General features: G+C 33.1%; 1 protein-coding gene across 1 annotated transcript in view; it reads right to left on the reverse strand.

Annotated features, from left to right (window-relative positions):
* Positions 1-16,963, reverse strand: part of LOC132742603 (rotatin-like) — a gene marked incomplete at its 3' end in the record, with an annotated part of 32,195 nt that extends 15,232 nt beyond the window's left edge. The window contains exons 1-16 of the mRNA XM_060731052.1: positions 16,797-16,963; positions 11,372-11,559; positions 10,287-10,473; positions 9,292-9,516; positions 8,637-8,721; positions 8,123-8,237; positions 7,314-7,458; positions 6,513-6,663; positions 5,880-6,144; positions 5,202-5,393; positions 4,464-4,676; positions 3,595-3,707; positions 2,721-2,847; positions 1,585-1,710; positions 1,140-1,256; positions 686-825 (exon numbers count right to left, since the gene is read on the reverse strand). Coding sequence (XP_060587035.1) covers positions 686-825; positions 1,140-1,256; positions 1,585-1,710; positions 2,721-2,847; positions 3,595-3,707; positions 4,464-4,676; positions 5,202-5,393; positions 5,880-6,144; positions 6,513-6,663; positions 7,314-7,458; positions 8,123-8,237; positions 8,637-8,721; positions 9,292-9,516; positions 10,287-10,473; positions 11,372-11,559; positions 16,797-16,851 — 2,444 coding nt within the window. The remainder of the gene's footprint in view (positions 1-685; positions 826-1,139; positions 1,257-1,584; positions 1,711-2,720; positions 2,848-3,594; positions 3,708-4,463; positions 4,677-5,201; positions 5,394-5,879; positions 6,145-6,512; positions 6,664-7,313; positions 7,459-8,122; positions 8,238-8,636; positions 8,722-9,291; positions 9,517-10,286; positions 10,474-11,371; positions 11,560-16,796) is intronic.
* Positions 16,964-21,148: the final 4,185 nt, after the last annotated feature.

The raw sequence follows: 21,148 nt of genomic DNA on the forward strand, positions 1-21,148 counted from the left end.
ATACATCCAGTATATAACTACCAGAATAGATTCCAGTATATAACCACCAGAATTCATCCAGTATATAACCCCCAGAATACATCCAGTATATAAACACCAGAATACATCCAGTATATAACCACCAGAATACATCCAGTATATAACCACCAGAATACATTCAGTATATAACCACCAGAACACTTCCAGTATATAACCACCAGAACACATCCAGTATATTACCATCAGAATATATCCAGTATATAACCCCCAGAATACATCCAGTATATAACCACCAGAATACATCCAGTATATAACCACCAGAATACATAAAGTATATAACCACCAGAATCCATACAGGATATAACCACCAGAATACATACAGTATATAACCACCAGAATACATACAGTATATAACCACCAGAATATATACAGTATATAACCACCAGAATACATCCAGTATATAACCACCAGAATACATCCAGTATATAACCACCAGAATATATCCAGGATAGTCAACACATCCATTCAATTTGACTGCTGCTACTAAATTTTAGTACACTATTTCTTAACCACATTAAAATACAAATGGACTTATCCATATTCAAAAACAATACAAGTCCATTATGTAAGGTCAGAATGGTAAGTGGTTATCATCCAGTAGTCATAAATTTATAAGCAAATAATTTTCAAACTTTACAGTACTCACTTTAAGTCTGAAGACAGCATACATCTTAATGTACCCCTGAATTTCTCTATGTGTGAAAGTTCATTTGGGGATTCTGATGACTTTGGTTCCAACATAGACAAAACTGTTGTCCCAATAACTGTTGTAGGTCCAGCATAGGACTGTAATTATAAACAATTTATCACACATTATGAAAAGAAAACACATTATTGTGTTAATATTCATTCATTCTATTTCGACCAATCAATGATTTATTTTCGAATTGTTAGACATGACAATTACAGATCTTTGCCATAGTGTTGCCAAGCAAATCTGTACTTCCATGCAGTCAAACATAATTTCTTATTGCTGAAAGCTCACTATTAAAATTTCAATTATGACACCCTTTGAATTACTAACAAGCAGTACAAGTCATCAATTAAAACAATCATCAGATTAAAGATTAATCATGTATCATAATGAAAGGTTTACTAACTTGTAATATAGGTAATCCTCGCATCACAGCTTGTAGGAAAGCCTGCCATAATTCTGTAGACATCAATAACTGACTCTTCAACAGGTGAGACATTATATCTGTCGCACAACTTGCTATCTAAAATCAGAACATATACTCCTTTCATATATGAGCCAACAGTGCGACCAAAAACACCTGGAACCAAAAGCGGTTAGCCTTTGCCACCAGTATATACATGTAGCAAGGCCAGTCAGCACATCTGTGCAGTCTGACCTGGCTAACTAACTTCAAATTTTCATTTTGATATCCCTAAAATTTGATAACAGAGAGTTCCAAAAATGGAAGATGAAACATTCTATTTAAGAAATAATAGTTGTTTCACACAAAATAATGTTACCCCTCACACATATTCATGAGCAAAACAAAATTTATTCCTTTATCAACGAGAACTAAAATGTAAGCTTACCTTCGCATCTTTGTCAGCCAAACCAAACACTATAACCTCATACAGTATGTCAGCATTGATGATAAATTTTACCTTCAGACATGACGTAGAGGTAGGATCTGAGGCTTTAGCTACACTCAAATGAGTCTGAAATATAACAGTCACCTTTATCGTAAAGGGAAGAAAATGTACCCATTTAATTTGCTTTGAGAATGTATCCAGGTCCATCAAATTTAAAATTATTCTAGTCATGATCACCTTCATCGTAAAGGGAATTAAATGTATCAATATTACTTGCTTTGAGAATGTGTCCAGGTCCATCGAATTGGAAATTATTCCAGTCATGATAACAGGTAAATCAAAATTAAAGAAAGTCTTTACAATAGCCAAAATATGAATTTCAAAAAATTATCATAAGAAAACTAGAATTTTTAAACTTTCAGGAATGGGTCAATGTACTTTAAGTATGGAAATATACTGCTAGTACTGAACTGGTTATGACTCAATTAAAAGTGTTTTCTTTTAATATCATGTTGCTGACTTAGAACTACTACATGAATAGTGTACTTAAATAGAAAGAAATATATTTAATAACACTTTTTTTGTAATCATTTAGTGCATTTATGTTGGACCAAATTAGCCTTCTTCCTTATCCAAAATAGAATACTCCAAGAAAACCTAATTGTATTTAACAATTTCTAATTCAATTTTCATATTCGACAGTCAATGTCACATTTGATTCAATCATAATATCCAGTTTTGCAGTAGGCGTTCATTTGTCAATGAAAAATAGTCCAAAATGGAAGATAATGAACTTCTTAGACTGACTGTTTATTTTAATGCAACTTCTATAATAGTTTTTAGCCACACTAGTTGTAGACTATTTGAGCCGCATCATGACAAAACTAACATAATGTGTTTGCGACCAGCATGGATCCAGACCAGCCTGCGCATCCACGCAGTCTGATCAGGATCCATGCTGTTCGCTTAAAAACTCTATTTCAAGTAGAGTAACTGATAGCGAACAGCATGGATCCTGATCCTGGTCTGGATCCATGCTGGTCGCAAACGCACTATGTTGATTCTGTCGTGACGCGGCTCATTTATCAACTGTATTTCAAAGATACAGGACTTAACCTGTGAATAAAGCAACTAACCTTTACTGTATTTAGGACATTTATATAGGCATGAAGTCTGATCTTGTCTATGGGATGAGACAAACATTTTAACACTAACTTCCTATACGAGTCTTGTGCAACCTCGTAATGCTGGGATTTTGAACACCTGAAAACAATGTACACAACAAAAAGCTATCAAAAAACAATAGCACTGCATGAAGTAATAATGCTCATTTGTAAAAAATCTTCATTAAAAAGGGGCACAACAAACACTATTGATTTCAGAATTATGCCCCTTGTCTAAGAAGTGCACCTTGTCAAGATAGCAAGTATTCCAAGTCTCATGTTTATAACTTTTGGAATGTTTGAAAAATGGGCTTTTAGCACAACAACGCCAATACAGCAATCATACAAGCTTGACTTTTTCTTTAAAAAAAAAAAAGACAAGCTAGTTACTGTTTTCCTTCACTGACGGAAAAACATATGTGGCTGCATACACTTCATTTAGAACAATATTGCTTCATGTATACTAATGTTCAATGACTCTACAGTCAAATTGGTATAAATATCTGTGTATAAGAAATAATTCCTCTCCTCAAGGTAATTTCTATGCGCATGGTGATCTAGGAATAAGATGTGAAAACTCCCAGTCTAAGTAACATAAACTTTGCTTAAAATTTCTCAAATTAATATTAGTCTCACTCTCTAAAATGCAAGTAAAATTCCAATGCTAAAAATCTTATTTTATCCTTAAATTTCAAACCTGATTAATTACTCACTGGGTTTCTCTAAAGGAAAGAATACTTAACCATACATGTAACTTTCTAAATCCTTGGTTTCAAAAGACAAGATCAGAAAGAAATAACTGTGATGATGAAAAAAGTTAAAATCAGTCAAGTATTATGTAACTTACACATCTGAGGAAAGTTTGATAATTTCTGTGACATAGTTCAAGTGACGATGATATGGTAGACATATAAATGCTCCCTCGCACATACTTAACGTATCCTTGGATAGCCTTGATGCCTGAAATATAATATCATAACAATATTATTCACGTCCTACTGAAATTAGTGAAATTATTTATACATCTGATACTGAAACTAGTGATATTATTTATAGATTTGCTACTGAAATCAGAGAAATTATTTATACATATGCTTCTGAAATCAGTAAAATTATTCATACATTTGCTAATGAAATCAGTGAAATTATTTGTATTTTTTGGCATATAGTCAAAGCTTTTTACTGACACAATAACCCACTGGCACAAATATTAACGAGCCGTGTCACGACAAAACCAACATAGTGTGTTTGCGACCAGCATAGATCCTGACCAGCCTTCGCATCTGCGCAGTCTGATCAGGTTCCATGCTGTTCGCTATCAGTTTCTCTACTTGTAATAGAGTTGGTAAGCGAACAGCATGGATCCTGATCAGACTGTGCGGATGCGCAGGCTGGTCTGGATCCATGCTGGTCGCAAATGCACTATGTTGGTTTTGTCGTGACGCGGCTCATTTAAAAGCGGTTTGCCCCGAAACTTTGCATCTTCCTTGACATGACTTGCAAAAGATGTACAAATAACTACTTCAGAAAAAATAAATCTATCAAGGTTTGTTTTTATCCACTTCAATACTTTCAAGTTTTCAAGAAGATATTTACACTCATGTGTTTTTCTATGTTGCAATATAAAGGTTTTAATAAGTAAAATTAAAACAAATGCTTTGCTATTTTGGTAAAAAATAAGGTAATGAAAAATTTCATGATTTGTCTTTACTTTACCTCTTCTTGACACAATGTCAAAAATTTACAAGTCTTTTGAAGTGATTGACAAATGGTTGCCGTGGAAACATAGACATTGTATCTCCCTTCATCCAGTTGTTTCATGTATCCTAGCAACAAAACTTGGAGGTCAGGAAGTGCGTTGCTAAGGCATTCATCATACACCATCATGTTTAATGCTGACAAAAGGTTCTCTGATATAATTCCTCTACTCTGAAAAATCCAAAGCAGAAATACAAGGTAATGGTCACAACATTTATTATATTTTCAAAAAAAAAAAAAATTATATATACATGTATATAGTAATTAACTACTTTAATAACTTGAAAATATGACACAAAAAATAGTTCTGTTTTACATTGCACTTACATCGTAATGGTCACCTTTAGAAAGACCTCCGGTGCCCATTGGTGCATTTTTTAAGGCACAAAAGGCACCTGAGTAGAACTTGCATGACTACAGAAGAATGCAATTTATCAAATGTCTCTTTTTGAACTTTTTAATAAAAGTAAGTGTAAAAATATACAGAGTCTCTCCATCTTATTACTGACATTATGAACCGTCATCTATCAAAATATCTGACAGTAGGGCATTAGTTGATATATGGATGAAATTACAGACTTGCTGTATTAAAGGAAACGGAAATTTTCTTCAAACAAAGATATGCCTTAATTTATCATCAAACTTTCCCCAGTATGGAACAAGATGTCAAAACTCAATTTTCTCAAGCAACTCAACCTTTGCAATTGGGACCAGTGTCTTCAGAAAGTTGCCCATGAAAACTGAAAGACCAATATATGCCAGTCTGTGTTGTACAAGGTCACTAGGTCCTTGAACTGTACTCTCTTCTATGTCATATGGCATGTTGCTATGGTGATGATACTTTAAAAGGTCAGCGAGTACATCCAAACTTTCTATAAACTTCTCACTCTGTAGAAAATAAAAGAAGAGAGTACAAATATCCTATATCTTAAATACATAATAAGAACAAAAATCACATTAGAAATAAAAGTACAAAATGTAATAACACCTATGCCACCAGTATAGTCTAGCCAGCTTATGTGTCTCTGCAGCCCAACCAAACTCTACACTCTTTGCTGCTTGATGTGTAATTAAAGCAAAACAAAACAAGAAAGATCATAAAATACACATATAACCACAGGTTTCTATTCTATGACAAAAATATTTTCATGGGTACATACATGCATAAGACTAAAACAAAAATATTTCATGTTGGATACATAAACCTACCTACCCTTTCCACCAACACACCTACCTATCTTTGTCACAATATGAAAGCTTGTGAATACAACTCAAATGAATGATTGCTCTTCATACAAATATTCAATTCAATAAAACAGTATGGACAAACCATTTAGAAGTATTTGCTTGGAAATGTAAAGTAAAAAGACATACGCAATCTCTTCCAGCCATTGAATTATCGAACCAAAGTTCAGGCGTCACTATGGCAACAATAATTTCCAACATCTGGGTCAATAAACGGAACACCTCCGTTGACAGGACTTCATCGTTGGTTTTCAACAGTGGGAGAGATTTCTCGAGGACAACAGCACAGAATTGAGGTATGGTCATCTGTATGAACTGAAGTGACTGCATGTCCTCGAAGTCCATCTGTTCATTCTCTGCCGGGTTTAAACCAACACTGGATGCACGGGAAGACCTGCACAAATAATAAATGAAATATATCAAATATACACAGCGGACAAAACTTGAACTAACAGTCACCTCTGAACTGTCGTAAATATAATCGATAGTCCTTGATAGAATATCAATTTAATTTCAATATAGCAGTATTCATTGTATAGAACAATTAACTTATGAGGGGAAAATGTGTAAGCTGCCAGTTAGTTCAGTCGGTAGAGCTATGGAATAATACTTTGAGGGTTACAGATTTGAGTTCCATTTAGGCTGCACATTTTTCTCACCCTGTGACATACATATATATGGTAATGATAACATGCCGTCATATGAAAAGAATTAACAATTTTCTCAAATATTCTGGCAAAATAAAGAAAGAATTTTACACACCCTGTAGAAGAAGCTGATGTATCGCCATCCCTACCATCACCACGGTGACGCATGTCTGTCCAGCCAATCACTGACGGCCTACCATCAGCATTATTATGAGCTGATGTACTGCTGCTGGGTGTAGAAAATGGTGTTGGCGTAGAACTAAAATCTGAAATTACAATTTCTTTATTGTTAACATGTTAATAAATTTACAGTAATAAGCACTGCTCTTTAGTTTAGTTTAAACATATTTATTTAAGCCTGAATTCGAAACAAGTTCTTTAACTTATATTAATCACTTTCGAGCCCACTTCTTAGAACCAAACAGTACTGGTGTAATATAATAAAACATGGTCTTGACCCGAGTAGGGCTCGATCCCATGATCCTTTGGTTGGGAGGCAGACACAATAACCACTAGGCCACCACTCCATTTTTTACACTACTCTTTATTATTAGCATAAAGCCAGGCCAATGGGAGTTATTCTTACTATTAAGTCAAGTGTACCATGTGACTAAAAATTTTGTACTGTTACAAAGTGACAGTACTTTTTCACAGTAAAAATCTGAAAAATAAAAACCTATAATGTCACTTTAAGTGTGCATTAAATATAAAATCTATGTTTATAAATTATGGAGAAATAAGGAAGCATACATGCTGATTCTGACCTTGATCCTAATTATTAATCCTTTATGAACATGGGGAGGGGTGTTGTGGAAATCTTCATCAGATGACCTCTAAGTACTTTCAGCAAACTAAACTTAAGGATCAAAAGTTGTTGATTTATAAAATATGACTAATATATATAGCATTTTTTTACCTTGTTTAGATGTATACAGGTTAGGATCTTGATGACAGTTGATTTTACTTCTCAAACATGAGGCATAGTCTGCCAGAGTTCTAACTGCCTGAAGTTGAGGTCTACCAAGATCCTGACTTGGGCCACTTAGCAATGATAGCAAGTTCTGAAATATACAATGTATTTCACAAATAAATTCTGTAACAATGATCGTAAAGTTGAAGCACACTAGCGGTAAGTTTAAAATATCAAACCTTTATTTTAAACATTATTTTTATGTATTTTCTCCAGCATGCCAAGAAAATAATATTATTTACTTTATATCAAAATAATGAAAAAAAATTGTATTATTTCTGTTTTAAAAGAGGTTCAAAAGCCTAAAACGAGAATTTTTTTTTAATTTTTGCATAAATAAATTGATTCGCTTAAAATAGAAATATATATAAGCACTTTAAATAGAAAAATAAACAAGAGATATCATAAAAGAAAAATATGCGCATAATTAACTAAAAGCAGATTTTTTTGTGTGATTCTTAACCCAATCGCAGGTAAAAGCCTAGCAACACTTCATTTTTGTGTCATTTTGTATTGTTATTTTACTTGGTTTGGTTTATATTTATTTAAGCTCGATTGCGAAACAAGTTCTTGCAACTTATATTAATGACTTTCTAGCCCGCTTCCTGTAACCAACCAGTACTGGTGTCATATGAAAAAACATGGTCATGACCCAATTAGGGCTCAAACCCATGATCCCTGGGTTGAGAGGCAGACACCTTAACCACTAGGCCACCGCTCCCCTTTGTTATTTTACTATCTACTTAAGTCCAAACCTTGATGATGTTAGGTCGCTGTAGAAATATTTCAGCAGGGAAGTCCTGAAACACAACATCGCTGAGAAATTCACACGTGCTCACGAGCATCGAGGCTTCCCGACTCTGTAGAGAACTAATATATACACAAGTACAAGTATATCAAATACTATAGCACATGGTTACCAGGGTTTTATTTTCTTTGTGAGGCAACAAATGTGCCAATGAAAACAAAAAGCCAATTTTTCACCTTAAATCTCTCTCATCCCCTTAAATCAAATACAAATTATCACTCTTTTTTCACTTTTTTCATCAACTTGACTGAAATTACTTCTTTCTGAGTTTGAAAAGGCCATAATTCATAAAGTCTTGAAACCTAAATAAAATCAAACTTCCAAATGATGATGATTGCTTTAAATCAGTATGTGAGAAAATTCTTTTAAAAATGTACGTAACTTACAGATAGTCAAATTATTTGATATTTTGCAATATCTATGAGTATAAGACTTTAGTGAGCACTGATGCTTGTTTTTACCTGTTAGTAGATACTATAACATGTCTATCTGTTGGTGTAAGAGGTAACCATGGAAATATTGTCATCTTAAAGCAAGCACTTCCATCTATAGAAAAAAATCATAAGATATTATAACATCCAACAAATAATGCATGTATATTACATAGTAAAAAGAAAAATAAGTAAATACAATTTAAACACTGATATTTTCAAACTGTAAAATGTGAAATATTTCAATATTCTACTGACTGTTGCAGTTAAACAACAACAGCACTATAAGAAACACTACCAGCAATAATTAAAGTTTTCCATATCTTCTGATCAGCTGTGATATACAACAGCTTGCTTTTTTTTTATTGGGTTTTATGTCACACTGACACAGTATAGGTCATATGGCGACGTTCCAGCTTTACTGGTTGAGGAAGACCTCAGGTGCCCTTACGCGCATTATTTCAGGCACAAAAGGGCACCTGAGTAGAACCACAGACGTTCCATAAGCTAGCTGGTTAGCTTCCTCACATGAAAGAATCCAAAATCCCTGTCAGAATTCGAACCCAAAGCTGTGAGGGGCAAGTGGTTTGAAGTCAACAACCTAAACCACTCGGCCACGGACACCCCTACAACAGCTTGCACACACACATAAATACACTAAACATTTTGTTAGGAATAACTTTACCTGTGGCAACTTCTACATTAATTTGTTGTTGATGTTCAAGTGGTATGTTCTGTAGGTCAGGGGCTGAACCAGGGTCACCCTCAAAGAAGCCAAGGGGCGGTTCTCTGTAATCTGGCAGTTTTTGGGCAGTTTCTGTTTGTACATATGAACTAGGGACAGCAGAGTGCTCCATGGTAAGTCTTGTGTTGACAGAGTCCACTGTAGTCTCCATACCACCTGTCATACCTTAAATATTACCAATAGTTATATATTATATAATATCTAATATGATAAAATAAAGAGAAAAATAAACATTTTTTGGGAAAATGAAAACTGTTCAATAGAATTTCTTTAAAATTGCCATGTTGTTAGAATATAACAGAAATATTTTAAGTGTCCTTAATACTGTAATATACAATGTTGGATCTTGTTTTCTTGTATTCAGCTAGCATATATCAATTAATGGGCATATATTAATTAGTAGGCTTATATTAATTATTAGGCTTATATTAATTAGTAGTGTAAATGAGGAGAACTGCAATAATTAATCATGACAAACAAACAGATTTCATTTCTATTTCAAAGGTACAATTTTCAGCATTATGTTTAAGCTAGGACTACGAGTAACACTGTCTTATTTCTTTAATAAACAATCCAATAATAAAATGCAACAAGTCCTCCTTTTCATTTAACATGCAAGTTATCCATTTAGTTTACAGATTACTATTATATGTTATGCAGGAAAGAATCCTGACAAGAACTTGCCACCTGTTAAAAGTCTCTGTTCAATAAATGCAGGGATATATACGGGAGCCATGACCTAGTCATTAAGAGTTCAAATCTCAACCAATTGATAGTGGGTTCAAGCCCTACTCAGGTCATGACCATGTTAAAGGATTTTCCTCAAGAAAACATACTAAATAAAGATTAATTTAAGTTACAAGAACTTGTTTTACAACTGAGATACAATAAATAATTTTTAACTTTTAAAGCATACCATGTAATAAATAATGTACCTGTATTGTTCTGTTTTTGATATATGCATTCCGGGGCATGATCCTGAGGTTGTACATCTGGTAATCTCATAGTATTTTCTAGAATCTGGTCAATGATTGGTTGTAAAGCTGATGTTACATCTTTACGTAGAACAGTTAAAAACTCTATACCGCCAATGTCCTGAATGACCTCTGCAGCAGACGTATGCTGAAATTTTTAAAAAAAATAAAAATCGATAAAATACACCAAGAAGAAATAATACAAATGTAGGTAAGTTTCAAATTTAAAGGGACTCCACTGAGGTTTTTTGACATGATGGGACTGAAAATATTTTTTCCAGATAATTGTACCATTTGATGTATGTTTAGACCACTAATCTTTGTGCAAAATTTCAGATCTTTCACGCACACCGTTTTTCCAGAATAATTATTTAAATTTTAAAAAACTGACCCAAACTGAAAAGCGTTTAAACGCTTTTCACTCAAATTAGGCTAAGAAAAGCATAAAAATACGATTTTCAATTTATTTCAAAGTATATTTCATAACTATCTTTGCATATATTACTGTTTAAAGTGCCCCAGCTCATTTATGTAAGAAATTCAAATGTTATGATGTTTTTAGACTTTTAAACCTCAGTGGAGTCCTTTTAATATAGGCTTTTAGCAGATTAATACAGAATTAAAAACTGACTCATGCTCAGAGAGCAAATGTACACTAAAGTAGAAAGACAAAATACATCCGTAGAATATTTTTGTCATCTCTTTATTATCTTTAGTGCTCTTTTATTATTTACCAGTTCAATACTATTCTTCGAATTTAATCTCTTCAAATAGTAAAATGAGATAAGAAATTGATTTTGACAAAAAAAATATAAAAGATATAAGTACATGTACATGTTTTATAGAAAGGTATTACATGTATATGATGAATAGTAAATAATTATATGAATAGTGCAAATTAAATAAATAAATATATCAACAAGAAATCATCAGCTACAAAACTATATAAAAACATATATTCTTTGTAAAATTAATCATAATATTGTTAATTTAATCTTTTCAATGAAAGCACTTGCATTCAAATTAAAATAAAATATTTCACACACCTCTGATAATCTAAGAAGTAAGTTGAGGACATCTGAATGCCTGGAAGCTTTAGGAAAATTGAACCATTCTAGAAGCTGAATAAATAGATGTCGTTCCTGAACAAGATCTGAATCACAAATAAGCTTGTGTTCTAACTTAGACAAAATATTCTCTAATGCTCTCACTCTTATCTCTTCAAGATGGTGACCTGGAAAAAATTTTAAAAAAATTATTATTTTTTCTTACTTGATAATGTTTTTATTTGATTAGCTGACATGTCAACCTGTGAACCACATACTTCATGCCAACAAGTTCACCTCGACAAGGATCAAAGATACCTTTAATCTTTTGCCGTAACTCTTTAACTAACATCCTAATCTCAGGCTCCTTCTATTTATAAATCGGCACAACAGAGCCTTAGTCAGCTTCAACAGAGAAGTAAAGCTGGTAACTCAGTTCAAATATATGTATTCTTTGAATATTTAAGCAATCTACATATTATACAAAACTTTTTAACACCATGCAAATGGCTGTAAGAATATATTTCATAATCTGCACTGAAGCTGAAGACAAAAGAAATGCTCTTAGAGAGACCCACTCTGTAAAACAACTGTAAAATTTCATTCTGAAAATAGTTATATCGTTAAAGATATACTTAAAAATGTTCATCTTCGAGCAAAATATTTTAATCAAAGAAATTTATTAAAACCTATGAACTTATTTTTAAATATGTCTAATTTGATTAAAAATGAATAAACTATGTATTGGAAGTCACATTCTCTATAACAGGACAAGTAACGTTGGTCTTTTCTTAAAAAAATTGCCAGTTTTTTTAATGACACAATATATATTTATATTGTGACGACCTATAGTGTGTAGAGTTTATATTATAACATATCAACTTTGTGTGAAGTCAAAACATGTTTATTTCATAACTACAAAGAGACTGTGTAGCAATTATCAATATTTTCTGATATCAAATTTGAGCATAGTACATCTTTAAATATAGCTAGCTGATATATATTGACAATATAAAGGTAGCAACAAATTGCAGCTTTATTATTATTTCAATATGGTGTAATTGCAGGGTTCAAATTTAGCACTCACAGAGATACAAAATATTGATAAAATTTAAAAATGTCTGTGTAAATTTTAAGTGGCCTGAAATCTTATCCTGCTGTCAGATAAAGAACTATGATCATGTGCACTAGACTATTCTCCCCCTTACAAGTTCCTCTCCCTGATGGTTAATAAATTTGAATGACAAAATTATATTTGTAGTTAATGTAGGGTCCCTCCAACAGCTAAGTCACAAAATGCAGTTTTTGCTGTCAAGTACATACCCAAGACATGTCACCAGTCATGCCTTTAAAGTCACAAAGTGGTGATAATTTACCTCTGTGCAATTTCCACAAACTATAAGCCAAAGAAATTAATTTTGAGATGAAAGTGTATAGGGGTCTGTCAATGAGTATACCTAAATGGACAGGGAATTTGAATAAAGAAGTAGGTGTGTTCTGATAAGGTCTGTTTCTGCCAGGCAATGGGCGAGGTCATTCTTTGTACTAGGGGCTCACATATCCTAGCACCCTTACCCCCTTTCCCTGGCTACTTTATAGGACCATTCGGGCTTAACGACATCGGGAGCTGGTCTCCAGTAATAGACAAAGTAGAGACATAGTATGATTTTCTATGTGTATTTTACGCCTATACGCACGCTATCTGGAGCTCTGCAGGTGTGTGCCCAAGTACGAGAAATAAATTAGTTGTTACACCCACTAAGCCGCAAATCTTTTGACAACGTCTGTGCCTCTTCATGACATGTACGTACCGGGCTGGGGTAGTCCTATAACAATAGACGTTTCTGTTAGTACTACGTCCACTCAAACATTGGAGTGTACTAACGGAAACGTCTTATGACTATGTTATAGGACTAGAGGGGAGGGGGGAGAGAGGAATGACCAAATTATGAACATTAAAACAACAATGCCAGACTTCCCGAAATACGTCGGTCCGACGGACATGTCCGTTAAATTTTGATCAGGTCCGACGAGTTTTTATTCCGGATCGGTCCGACTGTCCGGCTTTTATCCAAGCCGCATGTATACAAAATGGCGTCGCTAAAGGTGCCAAACCTTGGGAAAAATAAAAAATCTACGTCAGAGGAATGCGCAGAACAGTAGTAAAAAGATAAAAGGAAGGACCTGAGAAAAAATTTAATGAAAATTAGAAGCAAGACAGTGAATCGTTGGTGTATGATAGGGAGGAGATGAAAATGCGCTGAAAGGGATTCAGAGTCAACTCGTCCCCTGGTCAACTCGGCCTCTGGTCAACTCGTCACCTTTTTGGTCAACTCGTCCCTTGGACAACTCGTCCCCTGGTCAACTCGTCCCCTATATTTTATTACTATTTGTTTTTCATATATTTCATAAATTATTATAGACTGTTAAAATAATATATTATAAAATTACTGAATTGGACATATTTTGACGCTTTTTGTATGCGAATATTTGGAGTTTTATCTAATAATTAATAAGGATATATATGCATAATTCTGATTAAATTACATACAGAAAAAACAACACGAAGACGATCAATAGCAATAACATTTAATGTATAAAAACATGTTTCATATGCAATGATAAAATATCATATAGACCCTTTATTTAAGCTATAACAATCAGGGAAGAGTTACTTTCCTTACCGGATGTGACGTAAATGGGGGATAAAACTATGCAGGCCGCATAGAATGTTAGCTTATTGAAAAGTTAAATGCGTAAATACTGTTCGTTCAATTATGATTATAACATGTAAAAATTTACGCATGCATACATAAATTCAATATAAAGACAATAGAAAAAAATACAAAAACAAAGATTGAGATTAATTCTCGCTACGGAGTGAAACAGCGAAATTTCAAAGTGAATACTGCAGTATATTTATTATATCTAGATTTTCTTTAATGCCCGGATAAAAGCTAGTAACTAAATCAAATTTTAATATTTTATAAACACCCATACACACTGAAATTGCCTATTATAAATTTAAATGGCCATTTTCTAGTTTTCTGTGTTATTTTCTGTCGTTTAGAAAAAATTCCGGCGTTTTTGTGACAAACATGAAAATAAGATTGCCAATGTCTTTTAATGATAGTTTTTCAAGCTTTAATAGAACAATTACAGAATGCATTCTGTCAATACAATTTTTTTTCATTATGCCGTATAAAAATATTTCTGAGAACCAGTGAAGGATATAATATAAATATTCCGGAAAGAACGAAAAACATGTGGCATTGACTTTTGTAATTTTAGATTCGCAACAGACGATAATTAATAAGATAATTTTGATATTAAAAATCTATTCTTATGGTTATGAAAATAACGTACAACGCAAATGTGATTTTAAGAATAAATCTTATATTTATCAGGGCAACTTTTATATTGACAATTTCACAACAAACAATTATCATGTTTTTTAATTGACACGATCCTATTATAATGAGATCAATACCACCGAATAAAAATTTTTTGCACTTCTAAATTTCCCGTTAATCTGTGTATGTCTTTGTAGTTTTACATCAAAGCATAACGTCGCTTAGATAAAAATCTTAAAAATTAAAGTTAAAAAAAGCGTTATTTTATTTAAAATTTTTGATATCAAACAAATTCATTATTAAATTTTACTAAAAAAATATTTAAAAACATTGATTTTTAAAAATTGTAAAATACGAATAGATGAAAGTAGGGGAAAGAGTTGACCATATTAGGGACGAGTTGACTCTTTGAAGACGAGTTGACCAAAAGTTGGGGACGAGTTGACCAAAAAGATGACGAGTTGACCAGAGGACGAGTTGACCAGGGGACGAGTTGACCGGATTGCCTGTAAGGAATATAAATTAAAAACAAAAAGTGTCTTAGAAATACAAACACACGTTATTCTTTGATTTTGATTAATTTTATTTGGTCCGACAGATTTCGTTTTGGTCCGACAGATTTTCATGGTTTGTCCACAGGTAAACGTTGCGTGGCCATGACTTACACTATACCCCCGTTCCCCCTCTACAACCCAAAACCTTAAAAAAAAATTATGAAAAAAAAAAAAAATTTATGACTAATGAATATTATAAGGTATTTTACTCTACTTTCATTTTGCATAGAAATATCACTAGCATCTCAATTATCAGCGCATATATTCATCAATTTTTTCACCAATCTTAAAACAATCTTGGTCTCAAATCTTAGATAAATAAAATACTCTTTAAGAAAAAACAACAACTGGCACCTTCGCTGATTATACGTAGCAAGAAATATCCAAGCCCAAACTGTCAACAAATGAAATCGGAAGAGATCTGATTGCACCGTTTCGGTAAAACTCTCACGAGTAAAACACACTAAATTCACCGTGAAAGAATATTTCTTTGTATTGCGTATTTAAATATGATAAAATTAAGTTATTATTTGTAATAATTGTTCAATCAAAGCATCATATGAAACTATAACGCACCTTTTTTCCTATATGTCAAATTCTCAATCCAAAATGAAAGTAAATTGGCACAGCAGAGTTGTTTCCCTTTAAGTATTTTCATTGGTCCCAGGTTTTCCTGTGACCAATGAAAATACTCCATTTGAAAACAATCTGCAGGCCCATTTTACTTTCATTTTGGAATGAGAATTTGACATATAGGAAAAAAGGTGGGCGTTATAGTTTCATAAGATGCTTTGATTGAACAATTATTATAAATAATAACTTTAATTTTATCATAATTTAAATACGGCAATACAAAGAATATTCTTTCACGGTGAATTTAGTGTTTTTTACTCGTGAGAGTTTTACGCGAAACGGTGCAATCAGATCTCTTCCGAGTTTCATTTGTTGACAGTTTGGGCTTGATATTTCTTGCTACGTATAATCAGCGAAGGTGCCAGTGTTGTTTTCTTAAAGAGTATTTATTTATCTAAGATTTGAGACCAAGATTATTAAGATTGGTGAAAAATTGATGAATATATGCGCTGATAATTGAGATGCTAGTGATATTTCTATGCAAAATGAAAGTAGAGTAAAATACCTTTATAATATATTAGTCATAAAATTTTTTTTTTTCATAATTTTTTTTTTAGGGTTTTGGGTTGTAGAGGGGGAACGGGGGTATAGTGTAAGTCATGGCCACGCAACGTTTACCTGTGGGTTTGTCAGACCGAATGTCTGACAGTTTTTTTCAACTTTCGGGAAGTCTGCAATGCTTTATGTTGATTTTTGGAAACAGCAGACCGTACAAACAAACACAAGCTGGACATTAAATCGAGACACGGCGACTAGGTTGGTTTCACTGCCAAATCCAGCAACGTTGTTTTTTTTAATTTATGGGGAAAAATAATCATAATCTCAGTTTGTGACTTAAAATTTCCATGCCAATATAAACAAAGAAGCTCAAAACGAGGGAATTACCAAGTTTCTTAAAGAGTGAATTAAAGTCAACGTCTTGTCTTAAAACAGATGACATCACTGTTTTTATTCAGCATGCAACTAGGTTTGCATCTTTATTTTCTTGAAATGTCCAGACTTGTTTCAAAACATCCGCCATTGAAGAGTATTCGATGGACAGATAACTCTTGTTTGACAAACAATGGCTGAACACCACCAAATTTTATTGCAATTGACCAGGGGAAGTAACTGCTGCGAGGAGTTGGCCAATCTCTACGCAGTGATGTACCATTTTGGTTTGATTGAGTACACAACTAGTCCAACTAATTAGACTTGTCAAAGAGACACCGAGATAATTTTGGACGGGCGCTGTCTTTTTCCAAGTCCAACCACGAACTGCATTTTTATGCACGGACGCTTCCCAATTAGAAGTTGTTGGGAGCGAAACTAGAAAAGTTTCAAAAGAAACGGTCTACATTACCTGAAAGAGAATCGTTTTTTATGCAAGGTTCCCAAATTATCATACTTCAAAGTCGAACAGAAGTCTAAATATTCCACTTTAATTTTTTTAATCGTTGAAAATTATTGAAAGCGGCCATATTGGAAAAACGGTGTCATGGTAAAATTGTAAACACTGGTAAAATCCATGGTGTAACACAGGTATCGGCGGCAATCGATTGTATTTGCCAAGCTTTATTATACAATTTGTTTATGTTTTTTATATGAAATTATTGCAGGAATAACTCTTTTATTCACACACAATATTTCTGCATTAAAAAGAGAATGTGTAAAGGAAATTATGATAACCTTACTTAGAAATTAAATAGTTTATGATGTCCGATGTCAGATCATACTGCATTTAAGTCCGTTTAAATTGTCAAATTAGATATAATTAAGTTGGACATTTTAACATCTGTGATCATTAGGTGAAATTTCTGAACTACCTTTTTTATTTTATAACCCTGCCATGATTTCCCACATACAAAAATACAATGTAATTGTAGGTACATCTTAATGAATTATAATTATACTATACATGATGAAGCAAAGAAGAATTTCAATTTATATTAACACTCATAGTCAATTTCTAGTTTATTATCTTTAAAAGAAATTGAGGACGGTTGTGTATGGGAAGAAGTTCAAAACAACCAAAATAACTTTAAAACTCTGAAAAAAAAATCTTAAAATTTTCAAACTATATAAATGGATTTTCAGACAGTCCTCAGTAAATACAATTGTCGCACAGATTTGACGGGTTTATGATAAAAACACAGCAAGCGGAAATTTAGTGACCGTTATTTAGATGTTTGCATAGCATAACAATGTAAGACATGATGGGAGAAATGTGTTGGAACGAACTGTCGCAAAAGGCACCAAAACCTCTGATACCCATTAAAAATTCCATGTTATCTAGTTCCCGTTTGAACGGCAACCTCGAAATGTGGGTCACATTGAAAGTTCCATGATGTACCGCCGTATTAATGTACACATCTGTGGATGTTGATTAAAAATTTCAACATTATTATGTTTAAGTGATCAATTCTGTTTAAACCGGCGAAAGGGAGCACTTGAACCTACCAGAGCCGCTCTTTGGCACTCCTGTGTATTTATGTTTCTATTTTGCAGTTTTCAGGCGTTTTTGGTGGGTTTTTTTTTGGAGGGTGGATACATGAATGTGGATAAGTTTTTTTCTGTTTCTTTTACATTCTTGCTTGCTTGCCGAACCTTTGTATTGGTAATCATTATCTGTTTGTTACGGTTCGGTATACATGTATACAATATGATAAACAAGATGAACAAGGAAAGGCGGCGTTTCACATGAAGCAAACCCCCACACGACCCCAGGAACATGAACCAATGGCAAGGAGCCCAGGTGGATCCTAAATTAAAACCAGAAAGGGCGCAAGGGAGAGCACGGTCATGGGGGTCAGGCTTATCACTAAAATGTAACTGAGAAGGAAATCAAAGCAAATAAATAAATGAATGATTAATAGGACCACTAAGCTAAACGATCACAGGGGAAGGGGATAGGAAATTCGGGGAGGGGGCGAAATAAAGAAATAAACTAGGGGGAAATGGAAGATACTTACCAAGACGAAAAAACAACAAGGGACACAAACAAAAGTGCACAGCCAAAACAGTATGAAACAGGAACCACTAAGTTAACGGGCACAGGAGAAGGGGATAGGAAATTCGGGGGAGGGGGCGAAATAAAGAAATAAAACTAGGGCAAAGGGAAGAAACTTACCATAGACGAGAAAACAACAAGGGACACAAACAAAAGTGTCACCAAACAGTATGAAACAACAAGACATACACCTTATACATTTATAAGTCTCTTAATCTGTTCATTTGAAAACTCTGATCTTCTCAATGACTTTTTTTTAATATCCTCTACTTAAAATTTATTTCAATTAAAATATGTGACCCTTCCTTTATAGTTACACAGCATATGGCTGGATCACAATAAAGTTCCTTTTTAGTAAATTAATAAAGTACGTCAAGAAGACATTTAACTTTATCAATAGGTTTAATATGGTATTATATATCGGCAATCGGTGAAAAAAGAGCTCTTGAAATATTATTTGTACAAATACTGAATAATTTGAAGTGTATTTCAAATAGTTTCCTTCAATATTTTATTTTACGTTCTTAATTGTCATATAAATATGCATGTATAAAATGAAGTCAGTATTTTATCGAGAGTGACATTTGGCAGTCATTAGCACGTAAACAAGAAGGCAAACCACCAATTGATAAATGTTAAGTACATGTATTAAAATATTTAAAAAATATTAAACAATAGTACTTGTACGGAGCCTATTTTGCGACCATTGCATTTTAGGTTAAATACAATGATACTTTTCAATAGTATTTAATAATGCACACATTTATTAAAAATAATGAATAGATTTATTTCCCCCGATATTTTGTTTAATTTAATCTTCATGCGTAACCCACACTTACCTGCTAGAGACACTGGTGGCTACTACCAGCTTTCACGGAATCGATTTTTTACGATGACGTCATAACATGTCCGCCGAAGATAGAGTAGACAGTACAAATTTGAAATAAATCGCATGTATGCGTTAAGACAGGTACAATCTAATATTTTTTCTAGGAGAAGTTAGTACTAAAATTTATATTCTATTGATCTTTAGAGGTAATTGAAGTTACTTTCAGGTTTAAGCAGTAAAAATCAGTCCAAACTATCGACAGTGTTACCGGTAGATTTTCCGTGCGTAAAAATGACAGTTAAAATTAGGCGTAACGGTTTGACAGTAAGAAAAAAAAGTCTGTAAAATGGGTCAAACCGTTCACGCCAAATTAATTAGGCTAGTACACAACAGAATATTATTTGAAACAAAAAACTTAATTAGTGTATTGGATTAGTTTATTAATTTAAGATGAATTTAATCAACATAATTGAAATTACTCTTATAACTCTAATTGAAATTAACCTACATTTTATCACATCATATACGGACTGTAATTAAAGTCCGTGCATCATACGTGCATCATACATACAATTTTATGTGAAATATAATTTAAACCTGGGACACAAAATTACATATTTTAGGTCCCAGTTTAAACTTAAAACTAGTTTAAACTTTTTTATAACATGTGAAACATTCATTACTTAAGGTGCTAGAAAAGTTTGTCCTGGTATGTACATGGACCAACTTTACATGCAATTGTGCCAGCTCAGTTCTTCATATTCGAAAGAGGGGAATAGGCCTTATCTCTATTTACCACTTTTGGGCCATCTCTGGTAAAGACACCGATAGTTGATACATATTCAACCTGTGACAGGACCAGGGATTTGCATGCTCTACTCATGGAGAAACATTTTGTGATAGGAACATATCTTCTGCTCACGCGCGGTTCTTAATACTGATTTGGGAAGACTGGAAAATTAATTGCCTTAAAGTGTATCAAGCCATATATTTTCTATATGCGGTTTACAAAATCCTTGTTTGAATTTTACTGAAAGAACAACTCCAAAAATACCCGTATGAAAGAAATATGTTGGTATATTTCCTTTTGAGCGAATGATGGAAGCAGAAATCATAGCTGCACGAACATTTAAAACATTAATAGTATAGCAGCATAATATTTTGTTCCAGAACATTTTATTTTGTTTATATATATTATTCGTGTGTTTTAAATAGAAGAGAAATTCTATGTTATTACCACTTCGAGAATATACCATAAGAATAAGAAAACAACATATGTTTACCATTTATAAATTTAATTAAAACAATATTTCATTACATATACAATGTACTTGTAGCTTTATATCTTTTAAAATTATAATGTTTGTTTCTTTTTCCAATACATGTTGGCGTTCAGTCAACCTTAGAACCGGATTTCCT

Source organism: Ruditapes philippinarum, unplaced genomic scaffold (genome assembly GCF_026571515.1).
Source record: "Ruditapes philippinarum isolate M1 unplaced genomic scaffold, ASM2657151v2 ctg3041_1_1_1_1, whole genome shotgun sequence".
NCBI lineage: Eukaryota > Metazoa > Mollusca > Bivalvia > Venerida > Veneridae > Ruditapes > Ruditapes philippinarum.